Source organism: Schistocerca piceifrons, chromosome 1 (genome assembly GCF_021461385.2).
Source record: "Schistocerca piceifrons isolate TAMUIC-IGC-003096 chromosome 1, iqSchPice1.1, whole genome shotgun sequence".
Lineage (NCBI taxonomy): Eukaryota > Metazoa > Arthropoda > Insecta > Orthoptera > Acrididae > Schistocerca > Schistocerca piceifrons.
In genome coordinates this window covers 697,914,402-697,933,145 of record NC_060138.1, presented here as the reverse complement: position 1 = coordinate 697,933,145, position 18,744 = coordinate 697,914,402, and the positions used below count along the sequence as shown (strand labels likewise).

Below are 18,744 nucleotides of genomic sequence, written 5' to 3'. Positions count from 1 at the left end.
GTTTTTCACTAATTTTTGGAAATTCAACCCCCAATGGGGTGAAATAGGCGTGACAGTATTTAAGGAAATGTTTCGTTGTGTTAAAAAATTTTAAAGCTAAACCTCTGAAAGTTGGTCTTTTATTTCTCGGTAAGGAGATGAACGATTTTGTGGAAATATCACCAAAACGAAAAAGGTCTGATTAACGAAAACCTTGGACTCCAGCTAGCAGAATAGCTTTTTGGTCGAAAGTACTTTCGGAAAGGACCATGCTTTTACGACCTTAAATAGAGAAAAAAGTTTAGGTGTTGCAGTTTGTGAAGAACATAAAAATTCGACTAAACAAAAAGGGAAAATTCCTATGCAGACCATACAGCCTATGCGAGCGAAGCAGCCGACACTAAGCTATTCATATGCACTGAAGAGCCGAAGAAATTGGTACACCTGCCTAATATCGTGTAGGGGCTAACCCGAGCACGCAGAAGTGCCGCAACACGACGTGACGTGGACTCAACTAATGTCTGAAGAGTGCTGGAGGGAACTGACACCATGAATCCTGCAGGACTGTCCATAAATGCGTAAGAGTACGAGGGGGTGGAGATCTCCTGTTAACAGCACGTTGCAAGGCATCCCAGATATACTCAATAATGTTCGTGTCTGGGGAGTTTGGTGGCCAGGGGAAGTGTTTAAACGCAGAAGAGTGTTCCTGGAGTCACTCTGTAGCAATTCTGGGCGTGTGGGGTGTCGCATTGTCGTGCTGCAACTGCCCAAGTCCGTCAGAATGCAAATTCGACATGAACGGACGGAGGTAATCAGACAGGATGCTAGTGTACATGTCACCCGTCAGAATCGTATCTACACTCGAGAGGTGGCATGAGCCCCCTCTCATATTTCTATCTTACGATTTTCCTCTCTGATTGCATGCAGTGAAAAGTCGCTATTCCTTCACACGCGGACTTCCCACGCAGCGTCTCTCGTCACCCGGGTGGTCCAGTGACAGGCGGGCTCCGCTGATCTGGAAAGGGTTAAGCCGACGGGTGTGAGGAAGTCGAGTGAATGCTTTGCAGACGCCGACATTGTCAAAAGACACGCCCAGAGGGGTCTGAAGTAGCGGCTGGGCTACAGGTTCCGTTACTTCGCAGAATCTTAGCGGAAACACTTTCTGGCGGGCTACCAGTGAGGCGTGGGAATGACCCAGGCAGTTGTGGCGGGAAAATTCCCGCGCTTTCTGCAAAATAGTAACTGTGATTGGCTTACTCAGGGCATAGCTCCGTGACGTAGTAAAATCAGCGCAGAAATTGGCGCCAAGAATCTCCATTGGTGGAATGATAGTGCTCCGGCAAAGGAGTGGAATTTTCCGCCGGTTTTCGAGTTGCTGATTGGAACGTTTAACCACGGCCACTGTCGTGGGGGCGGGAATGTTGGGTGTTCTGCCTGTACGGGTGCTCTAGGTAGTCGGCTCTCGCCTTTCGGTCGAGGACGTCGAAGCAACCAGCCATCGCCTCCGGTACGCCAGATCGTGTTCTGGCAGTTAAGAAGACAGTTTGGTAATGTATGTCCGCAGCACCGGCAGATAGGGATTTTCCTAGGTGATAATCAGAGCTCAGCAGAGTGCGCCTGTTCGTCTTTTTCTAACTTTGTTCTGTCTCGAGTAGCAGCAATTAATGTTGGGTTAGCTGTGTGTCTCTCTTAAGATTTGAGTGGCAAGGAATTGTCTCCACATACCACTTCATCATAAACCTCACAATCTAGTTTAGGGACAACTTCACCTTCACAGCGTTTGTTTGAGTATCCAATTTGAGCCAATTTGATGTATTATAAATGTTTCATGTGTTTTTGTTTATTATTTTGTGTTTAGTCTTAATAAATCATATTGTTATTTTGGACAGACTTTCATTCTGTTAATCGGTAGAGCAACCCATCATTTCTCACTACGTTAATGAAATCTTCCTTTATTTAACTTATTTATCAAATTAAATTATTGCAGGTGCCAAACTCTTTTCTACTCCACTTGCAGGGTTGATTACAGTCAGTTCGCGTATATAATTTTTAATCCATGTGCAACAGCAAAAGTCGGAGTGAGAATAGGGGGGGCTTAGAGCATCATTTACATATGTAGATTCTAGAAGAATTTAGTGTTAAATACACTGCTTGCCCCGGCACCTCACATAAAATGGCGACCCTGCCAGGATTTGTTCCTGTTGAGGATTCAGTCGCCCAACACACGCCAGCTACACAGTATGTCACGAATATCCAAGTATAAGTCCCTGGTTATTCATCTGTGACAGTCACGAGCAGCACGCTAAATCCCCAACCAGCACATTGGCAAGGTAGGCTTTATGCCTGCATTTCTCTCGTCTAGGGCACCATTGGAGTCAAACGCTCACAGGTTCACCCCGACTTGCAAGACAACGATGCTGGCGCAGCTCTGCAAAAAAACTATACTGCCCATATTCATCCTCGAAATCACGCAATATACCACAATCTTGCAGTGCACTGACGCGTGTCTGCAAGCATTGGTATGAACGTCTCACGAACTGGTTGTGGCCGCTATGGAGCGTATCACGACTTCTCAGAACGCTTCTAAGAGCACGTTCTTGTATGCGCCCATTTGTGCGACATCTCGTCACTCATCTTTATCCCTTAACATGGACACCAGATAGGAAAGGACAAAAACATTGCTCATGGAAAGGTAGTGCCTCTTATCGCAACGACAGAGGAGATCGCGAACATAGACAAAAAAAGTTAACAGCAGTAAATTCTTATTCGAGAAAATGCAGCGTGCTAATACTTTAACAATCTTAATCTATTAATGCAACGATTATTGTTCCCCGAAGAAAGGTTCATATATTTGCCTATTCTACTATGTACACCACTTAAACTACTATTATTCCACGAACTTCTTTGTGTGAGAGAAGTGGTGGAGTCCTATGGACTAGCGTCAATCCCTTCTTAGACTCCCCCTCCTCTGACGTGCATTAGGATTTGGAGGTCTAATTTCAATCTCCTGGTTCTCCTGTTGTCCTTGATTTCACTCTCTCCAATTATGGTCACTTTGCCGTTCGTCATTCCTCTTGTCCCAGATTGCTTGTCTAGATTGACCCTGTTCCCCGACGTTCTGGTTTCTGTGTCTCTGGTTTTCATAACCTTGAATAGCGTTACCTTGATTTCCGTAACCCTGGTTTCCTAACTGACCAGTGCGATTATGCGATCTGTTGTCGTCTTCCCTTGCTGGCCTGTGGTATTTGTTATTTTGCGCCTTCTTCCTGTCCTTTGCGTCTTGTTTATCAAAGACTACTTCGAGTTCGCGTAGTAGACTCTTGAATGCATCTATGTCAGATCCACACTTCCCGACAAGGGTCTGTTGATACCTAACTGGCAATTAGGAAAAGCAAAATTTAATGATTTCTCCGTTGCAATATGGATTATCTAAAAACTGATTCTTCTTGAGTAAATCATCAAAAAATTTGGTTGCGCTCCTATGCCCGGACACTTCCAGTTCAGGACAAAATATTATTTCCTCTTTAATCCTGTCTTGCGTTTCCTTTGACCAGTAGGTCCACAGGAATGCACCAACAAATTCCTGATAAGTCCGACACGTAGCTGCCACGCCCCGCATCTTTTCCGCGGCTTGGCCTTCGATGTGTCCATACATGAATTCTAATTTGGCCTGGGTTGGCCATGATGACGGTAATGAATTTGTAAATTGCATCACCCAGCTCTTCGGATGCATCGACCCTCCATTATCTTTGAATTTCTGGAGTTTTAGTATCGACAGGAAGTGATTGTGATCAAAATTCTGTCCGATCCTCGCACTGGTGTTGTCACTCGTTTCCGATGCTTGCACGTCTGCTGAGTGTCCTGATCTATCTTGCTGATAACTGTGATGTGCTACGTCTGTATCACAGTGGAAGTGGCATTCAGCATTCACTCTTCTAAGTGGGCTGCAATTATTGGAGCTATTACTCGCTGTTTCTGCGTGTGCATTGTTCGTTCCGCACGCTGTCACTGGGCTAGAGCATGGCGGGCTTTTCCTCGGAGACACAATCCTGTGTACTCCATCATTGGTATCCGAACGCGCAGTGCTCGTGTGCCCGTTTCGTTCTAGTTTTGCTATCCGACTCTCTACATCTTTCATTTGGTTCGTGATGTTCGAAACTGCAATATTACCTTGAGTCTTTAAGGCCGCTAGGGATTTTGAGTGGACTTGTGTCGCACGTCGCAAGCGCCATGCGAATTGAGAAGTTACTCTTGCGATTTTCATTGCCCCTGCTGCTGCAGTTTTGGCTAGGCCTGCTACTTTTTGTGCTACCATTGACATTTGTTTTGCTTCTCCACATTCTTTTTTTATTGTTAATAATTCCCCACGAATTTCCCCTATATGCGAAATTATTGCCTCCGTGTCTTTCTTACGCTGTTCGTCAGCTTCTTCTTTCTCCTTCTTACGTTGTTTCTCAGCTTCTTCCTTCTCCTTCTTACGTTGTTTCTCATCTTCTTCCTTCTCCTTCTTACGTTGTTCATCAGCTTCTTCTTTCATTGATCGTAGGAACCTCAGTATTGGGTTTACGTCATCTTTTTGATCCTCTTCAAACATGGGCGATGTAACTCTGGACACCTGGGCGCTAGAGCTCTGACGTGGCCGAGCTGGCCTCTGTCTGCACTCATTCGTTTGACTATAAACTTCTGCTATCGTCTCGACCTGTGTGCCTGTCTCTGTTCCATCCTCCACTTCACTGTCATAATCACGGCCGCGACATTGCTCTAAGATCGCGCCCAAATTACGATTTTCCTCTCCAATTGCATGCAGTGAAAAGTCGCTATTCCTTCACACGCGGACTTCCCACACAGCGTCTCTCGTCACCCGGGTGGTCCGGTGACAGGCGGGATGCACTGATCTGGAAAGGGTTAAGCCGACGGGTGTGAGGAAGTCGAGTGAATGCTTTGCAGACGCCGACATTGTCAAAAGACACGCCCGGAGGGGTCTGAAGTAGCGGCTGGGCTAGAGGTTCCGTTACTTTGCAGAATCTTAGCGAAAACACTTTCTGGCGGGCTACCAGCGAGGCGTGGGAATGACTTGTGTACCCAGGCAGTTGTGGCGGGAAAATTCCCGCGCTTTCTGCAAAATAGTAACTGTGATTGGGTTGCTCAGGGCATAGCTCCATGACGTAGCAAAATCAGCGCAGAAATTGGCGCCAAGAATCTCCATTGGTGGAATGGTAGTGCTCCGGCAAAGGAGTGGAATTTTCCGCCGGTTTTCGAGTTGCTGATTGGAACGTTTAACCACGACCACTGTCGTGGGGGCAGGAATGTTGTGTGTTCGGCCTGTACGGGTGCTCTAGGTAGTGGGCTCTCACCTCCGGCAATGGAGTGGAATTTTCCGCCGGTTTTCGAGTTGCTGATTGGAACGTTTAACCACGGCCACTGTCGTGAGCGCGGGAATGTTGTGTGTTCGGCCTGTACGGGTGCTCTAGGTAGTCGGCTCTCGCCTTTCGGTCGAGGACGTTGAAGCAACCAGCCATCGCCTCTGGTACGCCAGATCGTGTTCTGGCAGTTAAGAAGACAGTTTGGTAATGTATGTCCGCAGCACCAGCAGATAGGGATTTTCCTAGGTGATAATCAGAGCTCAGCAGAGCGCGCCTGTTCGTCTTTTTCTAACTTTGTTCTGTCTTGAGTAGCAGCAATTAATGTTGGGTTAGCTGTGTGTCTCTCTTAAGATTTGAGTGGCAAGGAATTGTCTCCACATACCACTTCGTCACAAACCTCACAATCTAGTTTAGGGACAACTTCACCTTCACAGCGTTTGTTTGAGTATCCAATTTGAGCCAATTTGATGTATTATAAATGTTTCATGTGTTTTTGTTTATTATTTTGTGTTTAGTCTTAATAAATCATATTGTTATTTTGGACAGACTTTCATTCTGTTAATCGGTAGAGCAACCCATCATTTCTCACTACGTTAATGAAATCTTCCTTTATTTAACTTATTTATCAAATTAAATTATTGCAGGTGCCAAACTCTTTTCTACTCCACTTGCAGGGTTGATTACAGTCAGTTCGCGTATATAATTTTTAATCCATGTGTAACAGCAAAAGTCGGAGTTAGAATAGGGGGGGGCTTAGAGCATCATTTACATATGTAGATTCTAGAAGAATTTAGTGTTAAATACACTGCTTGCCCCGGCACCTCGCACACTTATCAGGGGTCCCATATCACTCCAACTGCACACGCCCCACACCATTACACAGGCTCCACCAGCTTCAACAGTCCCCTGATGACATGCAGGGACCAAGGATTCATGAGGTTGTCTCCATATGCATACACGTCCATCCGTTCGATACAATTTGAAACGAGACTCGTCCGACCAGGCAACATATTTCCAGTCATCAACAGTCCAATGTCGGTGTTGGTGGGCCCACGTGAAGCGTAACGCTTCGTGTCGTACAGTCATCAGGAGTACACGAGAAGGCGTTCTCTTCCGACAGCCAATACTGATAATGTTTCGTAGAATGGTTCGCACGCTGACATTTCCTGATGGCCCGGCATTGAAATCTGCAGCAATTTGCGGAAGGGTTGCATTTCTGCCACGTTGAACGATTATTTTCAGTCGTTGTTGGTCCTGATCATAATTTGACGAGGATAGGACAGATAGCTGCCCGTGGCGTTATGTTGTTGTTGTTGTTATGGTCTTCAGTCCTGAGACTGGTTTGATGCAACTCTCCATGCTACTCTATCCTGTGCAAGCTGCTTCATCTCCCAGTACGTACTGCAGCCTACATCCATCTGAATCTGCTTATTGTATTCATCTCTTGGTCTCTCTCTACGATTTTTACCCTCCAAGCTGCCCTCCAATACAAAATTTGTGGTCCCTTGATGTCTCAGAACATGTCCTACCAACCGATCCCTTCTTCTAGTCAAGGTGTGCCACAAACTCCTCTTCTCCCCAATTCTATTCAATACCTCCACATTAGTTATGTGATCTACCCATCTAATCTTCAACATTCTTCTGTAGCACCACATTTCGAAAGCTTCTATTCTCTTCTTGTCCAAACTATTTATTGTCCATGTTTCACTTCCATACATGGCTACACTCCATACAAATACTTTCAGCAACGACTTCCTGGCAGTTCAGTCTATAGTCGATGTTAACAAATTTCTCTTCTTCAGAAAGAATTTCCTTGCCATTGCCAGTCAACATTTTATATCCTCTCTACTTCGACCATCATTAATTATTTTGCTCCCCAAATAGCAAAACTCCTTTACTACTTTAAGTGTCTCATTTCCTAATCTAATTCCCTCAGCATCACCCTACATAATTCGATTACATTCCATTATCCTCGTTTTGCTTTTGTTGATGTTCATCTTATATCCTCCTTTCAAGACACTATCCATTCCATTCAATTGCCCTTCCAAGTCCTTTGCTGTCTCTGACAGAATTACAATGTCATCGGTGGACCTTAAAGTTTTTATTTCTTCTCCATGGATTTTAATACCTACTCCGAATTTTTCTTTTGTTTCCTTTACTGCTTGCTCAATATACTGATTGAATAACATCGGAGAGAGGCTACACCCCTGTCTCACTCCCTTCTCAACCACTGCTTCCCTTTCATGGCCCTCGACTCTTATAACTGCCATCTGGTTTCTGTACAAATTGTAAATAGGCTTTCGCTCACTGTATTTTACCCCTGCCACCTTCGGAACTGGAAAGAGAATATTCCAGTCAACATTGTCAAAAGCTTCCTCTAAGTCTACAAATGCTAGAAACGTATTGCCACACGCGTTCCAACATTTCTATGGAATCCAAACTGATCTTCCCTATGGGTGGCTTCTAACAGTTTTTCCATTCGTCTGTAAAGAATTCGTGTTAGTAATTTGCAGCAATGAATTATTAAACTGATAGTTCAGTAATTTTCACATCTGTCAACACCTGCTTTGTTTGGGATTTGAATTATTATATTCTTCTTGAAGTCTGAGAGTATTTCGCCTGTCTCATAGATTTTGCTCACCAGATGGTAGAGATTTGTCAGGGCTGGATCTCCCAAGGCTGTCAGTAGTTCTAATGGAATGTTGTCTACTTCCGGGGCCTTGTTTCGACTTAGGTCTTTCAGTGCTCTGTCAAATTCTAGATGCAGTATCATATCTCCCATTTCATAATCATCTACATCCTCTTCCATTTCCATAATATTGCCCTCAAGTACATCGCTCTTTGGAGAGACCCTCTATATACTCCTTCCACCTTTCTGCTTTCCCTTCTTTGCTTAGAATTGGGTTTCCATCTGAGATCTTGATATTCATACAAGTGGTTCTCTTTTCTTCAAAGGTCTCTTTAATTTTCCTGTAAGCAGTATCTATCTTACCCCTAGTGTGATAAGCCTCTACATCCTTACATTTGTCTTCTTCGCCATTCTGCGCTTCCTGTTGATCTCATTTGTGAGACGTTTGTATTCCTTTTTGCCTGCTTCGGTTCCTGCATTTTTATATTTTCTCCTTTCATCAATTAAATTCAATATTTCTTCTGTTACCCAAGGATTTCTACTAGCCCTCGTCTTTTTACCTAGTTGATCCTCTGCTGCGTTCACTACTTCATACCTCAAAGCTACCCATTCTTCTTCTACCGTATTTCCTTCCCCCATTCTTATCAATTGTTTCCTTATGCTCTCCCTGAAACTCTGTACAGCCTCTGGTTTAGTCAGTTTATCCAGGTCCGATCTCCTTATATTGCCACCTTTTTGCAGTTTCTTCAGTTTTAATCTACAGTTCATAACCAATAGATTGTGGCCAGAGTCCACATCCGCCCCCGGGAATGTCTTATAATTTAAAACCTTGTGTTGAAATCTCTGTGTTACCATTATATAATCTATCTGAAACCTGTCAGTATCTCCAGGTTTCTTCCATGTATACAACCTTCTTTTATGATTCTTGAAGCAAGTGTTAGCTATGATTAAGTTATGCTCTGTGCAAAATTCTACTAGGCGGCTTCCTCTTTCATTTCTGACGCCCAGTCCATATTCACCTACTATATTTCCTTCTCTTCCTTTTCCTACTAGCGAATTCGAGACACCCATGACTATTAAATTTTCGTCTCCCTTCACTATCTGAATAATTTCTTTTATCTCATCATACAGTTCTTCAATTTCTTCGTCATCTGCAGAGCTAGTTGGCAAATAAACTTGTACTACTGTAGTAGGCGTGGGCTTCGTGTCTATCTTGGCCGCAATAAGGCGTTCACTATGCTTTTTGTAGTAGCTTACCCGCACTCCTATTTTTTATTCATTATTAAACCTACTCCCGCATTACTCCTATTTGATTTTGTGTTTATAGCCTTGTAGTCACCTGACCAGAAATCTTGTTCCTCCTGCCACCGAACTTCACTAATTCCCACTATATCTAACTTTAACCTGTCCATTTCCCTAATTAAATTTTCTAATCTACCTGCCCGATTAAGGGATCTGACATTCCACGCTCCGATCCATAGAATGCCAGTTTTCTTTCTTCTGATAACGACGTTGTCTTGAGTAGTCCCCGCCCGGAGATCCGAATTGGGGACTATTTTACCTCCGGAATATTTTACCCAAGAGGATGCCATCATCATTTAACCGTACAGTAAAGCTGCATGCCCCGGGAAAATTTACGGCCGTCGTTTGCCCTCGCTTTCAGCCGTTCACAGTACCAGCACAGCAAGGCTGTTATGGTTAGTGTTACAAGGCCAGATCAGTCAACCATCCAGACCGTTGCTCCTGCAACTACTGAAAAGGCTGCTGCCCCTCTTCAGGAACCACACGTTTGTCTGGCCTCTCAACAGATACCCCTCCATTGTGGTTGCACCTACGGTGCGGCTATCTGTATCGCTGAGGCACGCAAGCCTCCCCACCAACGGCAAGGTCCATGGTTCATGGGGGGGGGGGGGGGGGCGTTATAGTACTTGTATTTTGCCGGTGCTTACCCTGGAACTATCGTCGGCATGCGAGGGTGGCGGCGGCAGCAGCTGCTGCTGGGAGAGGTGGGCGTCGCGGCGTGGGGGCGGCGGCGGCTGGCCGGGCGCCGGAGGCGGCACGGGGACCAGGCTGCCCGGAGGCCGCACCACGCGCAGCGACACGCGGCTCGGCGTTCGCCGCAGGACCTCCAGGGCTTGCTGTAACACGAAAATCAAACTCTTACCGTTCATCTGTGTCCCACCGACACAGCCTAAGAAGTCGCACAATCAACATTTCCTGAAGATATACTACTGTACATTATACACTGAGGTGAAAGATATGCACGTATATGCAAATATGCGTGATGGCCGCACGACGGGAATTGACAGACTTTGGATGCGGTATCTTACTTTGGGCTAGACGCATTGGACATTCCATTTCGGAAATCGTTAGGAAATGTGCGATCCATAGTGTCAAGAGTGTGCCGAGAATACCAAATTTAAGGCATTGCCTCTCACCACGGACGACGCAATGGCCGACGGCGTTTGCGTAAGGTTGTCAGCGCTAACAAGCGAGCAACAACCTGCGTGAAATAACAGCACAAATCAATGTGGTACGTACGACGAACGTATCCCTTAGGACAGTGCGACGAAATTTGGTGTTAATGGGCTGTGGGCAGTAGACGACTGAAGCGAGTGCCTTTGCTAACAACGCGACATCGCCTTTAGCACCTCTCTTAGGCTTGTGAACATATCGGTTGGGATCTAGGGATTGGAAGGGATGGCCTGGTCAAAAAAAAAAAAAAAAAAAAAAAATGGCTCTGAGCACTATGCGACTCAACTTCTGAGGTCATCAGTCCCCTAGAACTACTTAAACCTAACTAACCTAAGGACATTACACACATCCATGCCCGAGGCAGGATTCGAACCTGCGACCGTAGCGGTCGCGCGGTTCCAGACTGTAGCACCTAGAACCGCTCGGTCACCCCGGCCGGCGATGGCCTGGTCAGATTAGTCCCGATTTCAGTTGGTAAGAGCTGATTGTAGGTTTCGAGTGTGACGCACTCGCTACGAAATCATGGACCCAAGTTGTCAACAAGGGTCTTTACAGGCTGGTGGTGGCTCCATAATGATATGGGCCGTGTTTACATGGAATGGACTGGGTGTTCTGGTCTAACTGAACCGATCATTGACTGGAAATGGTTATGTTCGGCTACTTGGAGACCAATTGCAGCCATTAATGGTCTTCGTGTTTCCAAAGAACTATGTCATGTCTCATGGCCACAATTGTTTGCGATTAGTTTGAAGAACATTATGGACAATTCGAGAGAATTATTTGGCAACCCATATGGCCCGACATGAATCCTATCGAACAATCATGGGACAAGCCAGAATGAGATTTTCACTCTGCAGCGGAGTGTGCGCTGATATGAAACTTCCTGGCAGATTAAAACTGTGTGCCGGACCGAGACTCGAACTCGGGGAGAGCTTCTGTAAAGTTTGGAAGGTAGGAGACGAGGTACTGGTGGAAGTAAAGCTGTGAGGACGGGGCGTGAGTCGTGCTTGGGTAGCTCAGTTGGTAGAGCACTTGCCCGCGAAAGGCAAACGTCCCGAGTTCGAGTCTCGGCCGGGCACACAGTTTTAATCTCCCTGGAAGTTTCATTCATGGGACATAATCGAGAGATCAGTTCGTGTACAAAATCTTGCACCAGCAACACTTTCGCAGTTATGGACGGTTGTAGAGGCAGCATGACTCAGTATTTCTGCAGGGGACTTCCAACTGCTTGTTGAGTCCACGCCAAATCGACGAGCTGCTGCATTACGCCGGGCAAAAGGAGCTCCGACGCGATATTAGGAGGTATCCCACGACTTTTGTCACCTCATCTAATTAAAGAAGCTGTTACTGTGTTTCTGAGGCATTGCATCTATGGCTGCATCAATGCAAGTGTACTCATGATTCACATTTGCCTTCTGGTGAAACCGCTGTGCCAGTTGCCAAATGGCCGTAAGCTATCTAGAGTCAGCGACATGCCAGATTAAGATATGTCGGGAGGTCGGCACGGCGGAACTACACTCAGCACCAGTGGCGGCTCGTGAGTATACATTCTGTGTGTTCATAAATGTTTAGATTCAGATAAATCTGAGAGTGTGAGTCCCATAGTGCTCTGAGCACTATGGGACTTAACTTCTGAGGTCATCAGTCCCCTAGAACTTAGAACTACTTAAACCTAACTAACCTAAGGACATCACACACGTCCATGCCCGAGGCAGGATTCGAACCTGCGTCCGTAACGGTCGCGCGTTTCCAGACTGTAGCGCCTAGAACCGCTCGGATTCTCCGGCCGGCACACAAACTGTCGTTTGCATAAATGATTAAACTGAATTAGTAGTGTTTACTGATATGGTCACTTGACTCGAATACAAATGAGGAGCCGAGATCCATAAGAGCCTAAAGCACACTGCCGTCGATACCACATTCAAGTGAATACCAGAGAAACCGGTGAAACAGCTTTTCGTGAATTTTCAAATGTAGGATATGGGCCTACAGCACAGATAAACTCGACTCACCATAAGATCAATAGATTTCAGAAGGATGAATAAATGATACAATCTCACATTAGACGGTGATGTGCTTAAGGCCCTTATGATTCTCAGCGCCTCAAATGGATTACTTTATGATAAAATTCATAATTTAATATACTGTAGCCTACTCAGACCCTCACAAAATATGTTTACTGTCAGTACAACTTATACTGACGTACGATCTAATTTTACTATATAGTGAGTGAATTAGCATATCTGAGGAGTGTGCTGTCATCTAGCAGGATTTATGCCGAGCGAACGGGAATAAAAGTCTAGCGCAGTATGCTGCCATCTGCTGGCACCAACGTAAACTTCTAGTCGAGTGGCAAGGGCTACATGTGCACATCGCGAACCATGCACATTGTTTAGCAAATTCGTATGTATGTGGCCTGTAAGGCAATTACGTCACGCGAACAGCGCATGCGCAGAAGCTCCTTAAAACACGACTGTAGGTGTCCTCACCACCCTGTTGCCAAGTTTCACGGAGTCTAGAGGAACAGTAGCACGGTAGATTATGTGCCGTATCTGTCACATTGCAACATCTATGTTACGTTTAACAGCATTCAAAGAAAAATAATCAATAAATTCGCAAGGTGTCGAAAATTATGGAGTTCACATGCTCTTGCGCCCTTACACAGCAGCCGCCACTGCCCAGCACAATTTGTGGGGTGAAGTGATGGGGCCGGCCTCTGTGGCAGAGCGGTTCTAGGCGCTTGTCTGGAATCGCGCTGCTTCTACGGTCGCAGGTTCGAATCCTGCCTCGGGCATGGATGTATGTGATGTCCTTAGATTAGTTAGGTTTAAGTAGTTCTAAGTCCAAGGGACTGATGACCTCAGACGTTAAGTCCCATAGTGCTTAGATCCATTTTTTGAAGTGATGATGGGTCGGCTGTCGGATGGTCATACCCAACCGACCGGCCAACAAGAAAAATCGGTCGGTCGGTTGGCCAAAACGCCTACAAGCGCCCAGTTTGTTAGACGGTGGGTGCGTGTGTATGGCCCTTAAATGGCGCTACTGAGATGTGACGTTATTATTGCTTTCAAATTTGTCAAAAATGGTTCAAATGGTTCTGAGCACTATGGGACTTTTTTTTAACATCTGGGGTCATCAGTCCCCCTAGAACTTAGAACTACTTCAACCTGACTAACCTAAGGACATCACACACATCCATGCCTGAGGCAGGATTCGAACCTGCGACCGTAGCGGTCACGCGGTTTCAGACTGAAGCGCCTAGAACCGCACGGCCACAACGGCCGGCTCAAATTTGTCATTTTGTATCATTAAAAAAATGGCAGCTCAGAAAAGGGCGCGAATAATTCGTTCGTTTATTGTGAAAAACTAGAAATTTCGCTTGGAACTTTTCATAGGATGATGATTTATGAGTTTTGTAAAGCCCTAACTCAACAGTAACGCCTCGCACAACTTCGTTCAGCTGTCAGTAATCGATCACCTTCAGAGGAGACAGTTCAAAATATTGGCTTGCAGAAATTCGCCGTGACCGTGATTCCGTCAGCGATGAATTTCGTGAAGGCCACCAAAATCAGTTTGTCCAAAAAAGACATGGATGCTACTCACAAAAGATCGAAGACTTAGCGCGACATGGAGGCATGTCTAGGCGTATCTAATTCTGCACTACATTCGATTCTGCACTAACATTTAGCTGTGAAATAGATCTGCTCCCGATGGATTCCACAGAATCTCGCTGAAGCTCAGAAGCAGTCCCATGTCGGCTGGTGTAAGGAAATGCTCTAAAATTTAGACCGAAAAGATGCAAAGTCCGTATACTGTACAACATCGTGGTAGGGGGCGCAACCTGTACGTAAGCGTACAAGCCGGGAACTAAGCAGCAGTTAACTGTTTGGGTGTTCCATGACGAACCAAAATCAAGAAAAGTGGTTCGTTCGAGAAGCACTATCAAGAAAATGATTGGTTGTTTCTTCCGTTACACTGGACTGTTGTTTGAGAGGATCGAAGAACAATTAATGTAGAACAGTACTTTACAGTTTCTTTGCCACAAGTCATCGATCGGATCATGTAAAACAACCGAAAACGTCGCATCATTCCTTATCATGGCGATGGCATTTGTCACACAGCACGTCAAACAACTGAAGACCTAATTAATGTTTCCTTACTTGAATACTCCTGATTTATTGCCTAACGGACTTCCCTTTGTACCTTTATGTCAGACCAAGAAATTATACAAACAAAAGTTTGTATCAGACGTGATTTATTGGATTTGTGACTAAAATGGAAGATACATTACTTTTGAGTTATCTTTCCACTATGTCTTACAACTTTTGTTTGGCCGATGATACATTATTTTTTATGTAGGTACATAACTTTTATTTAATTTGCACTCTATTATTTGTATCCTAATGGATAAGATTAATAAATGGCGCCCGATTTATACGTACAAGGTTTAACTTAGTGATTTCTAAAGAGTTCTGATATTAAGAAGGCTATTTACGCATACCGCGAAAATGTACTTAATTCATTAAATAATAAATTACAGACTACTGATATATTTCGTGACCAGTTAAAGCCATTAGACTGGGCACATCACAATATCTTTGTAAATAAAATTACACTTCTTGAGAATTTTAGTAACCTTTCAGTACTAAATTTGCAGATGCCAAGTTTACTTTGTTTATAGATGATTCAAACATTGAAATAAACAGCAAATCAAATACAGTTTTAGAAAGAGGTGGTGGTGGTGGTTAGTGTTTAACGTCCCGTCGACAACGAGGTCATTAGGGACGGAGCGCAAGCTCGGGTTAGGGAAGGATTGGGAAGGAAATCGGCCGTGCCCTTTCAAAGGAACCATCCCGGCATTTGCCTGAAGCGATTTAGGGAAATCACGGAAAACCTAAACCAGGATGGCCGGAGACGGGATTGAACCGTCGTCCTCCCGAATGCGAGTCCAGTGTCCTAACCACTGCGCCACCTCGCTCGGTTTTTAGAAAGACCGGTAAATGAAATTTACATGGGCGTTAATAAACGGTTCCTAGCCAGTTGTTTGTCACTAAACTTTGCAAAGAGACACTATACGAGTTCAGAATTTTTAAGCGGTTTGCTCCTCAGTACATGTGTAAAATATCACGCAAGCAGATACAAGAAATTTGCAGTGTTCAGTTCTCAGTATTGCAACTTGATAATAAATTAAGCTGGAAGGAGCATACCACAGAATTGCTAAAGCACCTAAACAAATCTTTATTTGCAACGCGTATGTTGTCAGGCATGGGTGATATGAAAATAAAAAAGCTTGCGTACTTTGCTTACTTTTATTCCATATTATCATATGGTACCTTTTTTTCTTTGCGTAACTCATCAAGTGAAACTAAAATTTTCCAAGTCCAAAAGCGTATAACATGAATTATTTATGATGTTAACTAAAGAAGAAACTGGGGATATTAACTACAGCTTCCCACATATTTATTTCTTAATGGAAATTGCTTTAAATACTATATCTCTTTTTCAAATCAAAGCGGAGCTCATGAAACCAGTGCTAGAAACAAGAATGAACATCATACGGATTTAAACTTACTTTATTTGGTTCACAAAAATGTCCATTATTCAGGGACACACATTTAATAACTTACCAACAGCTGTAGAAAAGTTAACCACTAGTAAAATTCAGTTTAAGAGCAGCCTAAAGATTTGATGGCGGCCAACTTCTTCTACTACACTGACGAATTTATTAGCGGAACCGACTGATGCGTATACAGGGTGCTCCAAGAGGTATGGTCAATATTCAGGGATATGACAGGGACGATCATTGGAAGTAAAGAAATGCACACCTTAAGAGCTATGAGCATTTCTTCATCTTCGATACTGTAAAACAAATCTCTTCTACTGCAAGCTCTTTGGTCTCCATATTTTGGGAGGACATAGTACAGACCAGACAAAAGAAGAGTTTATTTATGTGGGCTGTAAAATGCATACTGGTACCTTAGGCGTTATGGGCACTTGTGTAGCAGAAGAGATGTGTTTCACAGTTGCAAAGATGAAAAAGTGCTTATAGCTCTTAATGTATGTTTACTAAACATTTTTTCCTTGTTTTGGTTTATACTGCCACCTCCCTAAATATGGGAAGCAAACAGTGAAAGAGATTTGTTTCGCAGTATCGAAGATGAAGGAGTGGTCATAGCTCAAAGTATAAATTTTAGATCCCATGTTTACTACACTATTCTTCCAATGATCCTTCCTGTCCTGTCCTTGAATATTGACAGTTTCTCCTGAGACACGCTACATGTCGTAGACAATATCAAATAATTTAATTGTTTCTTAAAATCTGAGTTCTGCACATCTTCTGGGTAGTAACGTGATTAACTTAAACAAGTGCTGTAAACTGATCTTCCTCATGATGATGCAGGGCTACAATGGCTTAAGAATTATCATATGAAAATGAAGGTGCACGACATGTAGCATACGTTTACATGTTCTGTGACAAGTTTGTCATAAACCTATTATATGAAAATATATTTTAAGATTTTTTTAACTTATTCCACATCTATGAGGACCATTTCACTTAGGATTCGTGGCAGGGTCACTGACATACCTTTTCTTTATTAAGTACCGTAACAGAAAAAAAATTAAAACACCCATTGAGAGTTCTCCATTCTTACTTTATTGTAGAAGCAACGCACATGAGGTACATTGAATAGTTAAATTTACAGATCGATAGCTCAAGAAGTTCTAATGGACCAGGCATCGGCCTATGCTAAAGCACCCACATTAGTACACTGTGTACCTTCCATGGGTGGCAATGCATGCACTGACATTGGCATGCAGTCGAAAAAAAATTAAAACACCCATTGAGAGTTCTCCATTCTTACTTTATTGTAGAAGCAACGCACATGAGGTACATTGAATAGTTAAATTTACAGATCGATAGCTCAAGAAGTTCTAATGGACCAGGCATCGGCCTATGCTAAAGCACCCACATTAGTACACTGTGTACCTTCCATGGGTGGCAATGCATGCACTGACATTGGCATGCAGTCGATCATAAAGGCGACGAATACAGTCTTGGGATTCATTATTCCGCATGTGTTTTAATTGTTCGTGTAGATCTGTAAGAGCTGTAGGTGGTCGCATGAGTCACTTGTTGTTGCATCATGTCCCACACGCGCTCGAATAGAGTCGAGTCCAGCGATTGTGCAGCTCAGGGAACCTGCTGCTCGTTTTACAGAGCACGTTGAGTTTCAAGAGCAGCGCATGGGCGAGCATTATCCTGTTGGAATAGCACATCAGCTTTATATTGCAAGAACCACAGAAGAACTGGTCGAACAACATTCTGTAGGTATCAAGTGCTGGTGAGGTTCCCTCCACGAACATTAAAAGTGTTGTAGATTACGCCATTCTATCCTCTAGGTAATCCTCTGACAGCACCTGTCGAGATGTGGACGTCGTTGCTGTAGCATGAGTGAAAGATGGGCTGGACAACTTGAGGTGCACATGCCCATGATCCTAATGCTACTAAAAGGTTCGCAACGTTTGATGTTGACACTACCTGGGTCACATTTGCTCTCATATGTGCTGTGGAAGACATCGATCTGCCACTTCTGGCCTCAAATATGTTGGTCACAGTGCGCGTCTGTTTTGTGTAGACGCCAAGAACCTCGCCTACAAGTGTGAGAATGCTCGCGTGTCCACTGTTGTTAACACTGCCTCAAAATTGACATGGCACACCGAACTTGAGTGGCCATTCTCCGAAGCGACTATCCCACCACTTGAAAGGCCACAATTTGACCACTGTCACACTCGCTAAGTTGGCTGCAGGAAGCAGTAGTTTGCCTCCATGGCAATGTGCCCGCTTGCACTAGAAGTCTGCACCACACTGAGCCTTGTGACTATGCTCATTCCGTTTTAAAGGGGTGGACAGAGATGGTACTCTGGTAGCTATGCCACTAGACCATCTGCTGGTGGATTATGTTGAAAGCTGTAGTGTGAGGAGGGCTATGCGAGAGGCGTTCAATGAATTCGAAAGTAAAGTTCTATGTACTGACTTGGCAAAAAATCCTAAGAAATGTTGGTCTTATGTCAAAGCGGTAGGTGGATCAAAACAAAATGTCCAGACACTGTGACCAAAATGGTACTGAAACAGAGGATGACAGACTAAAGGCCGAAATACCAAATGTCTTTTTCCAAAGCTGTTTCACAGAGGAAGACTGCACTGTAGTTCCTTCTCTAGATTGTCGCACAGATGACAAAATTGTAGATATCGAAATAGATGACAGAGGGATAGAGAGACAATCAAAATCGCTCAAA

At 44.2% G+C, this 18,744-nt stretch overlaps 1 protein-coding gene across 1 annotated transcript in view; it reads right to left on the bottom strand.

Moving 5' to 3' along the window:
* LOC124768601 (tyrosine-protein phosphatase non-receptor type 13-like) overlaps positions 1-18,744 on the bottom strand; it is a gene marked incomplete at its 5' end in the record, with an annotated part of 256,139 nt that overhangs the window by 26,521 nt on the left and 210,874 nt on the right. The window contains one exon of the mRNA XM_047249157.1: positions 9,921-10,109. Coding sequence (XP_047105113.1) covers positions 9,921-10,109 — 189 coding nt within the window. The remainder of the gene's footprint in view (positions 1-9,920; positions 10,110-18,744) is intronic.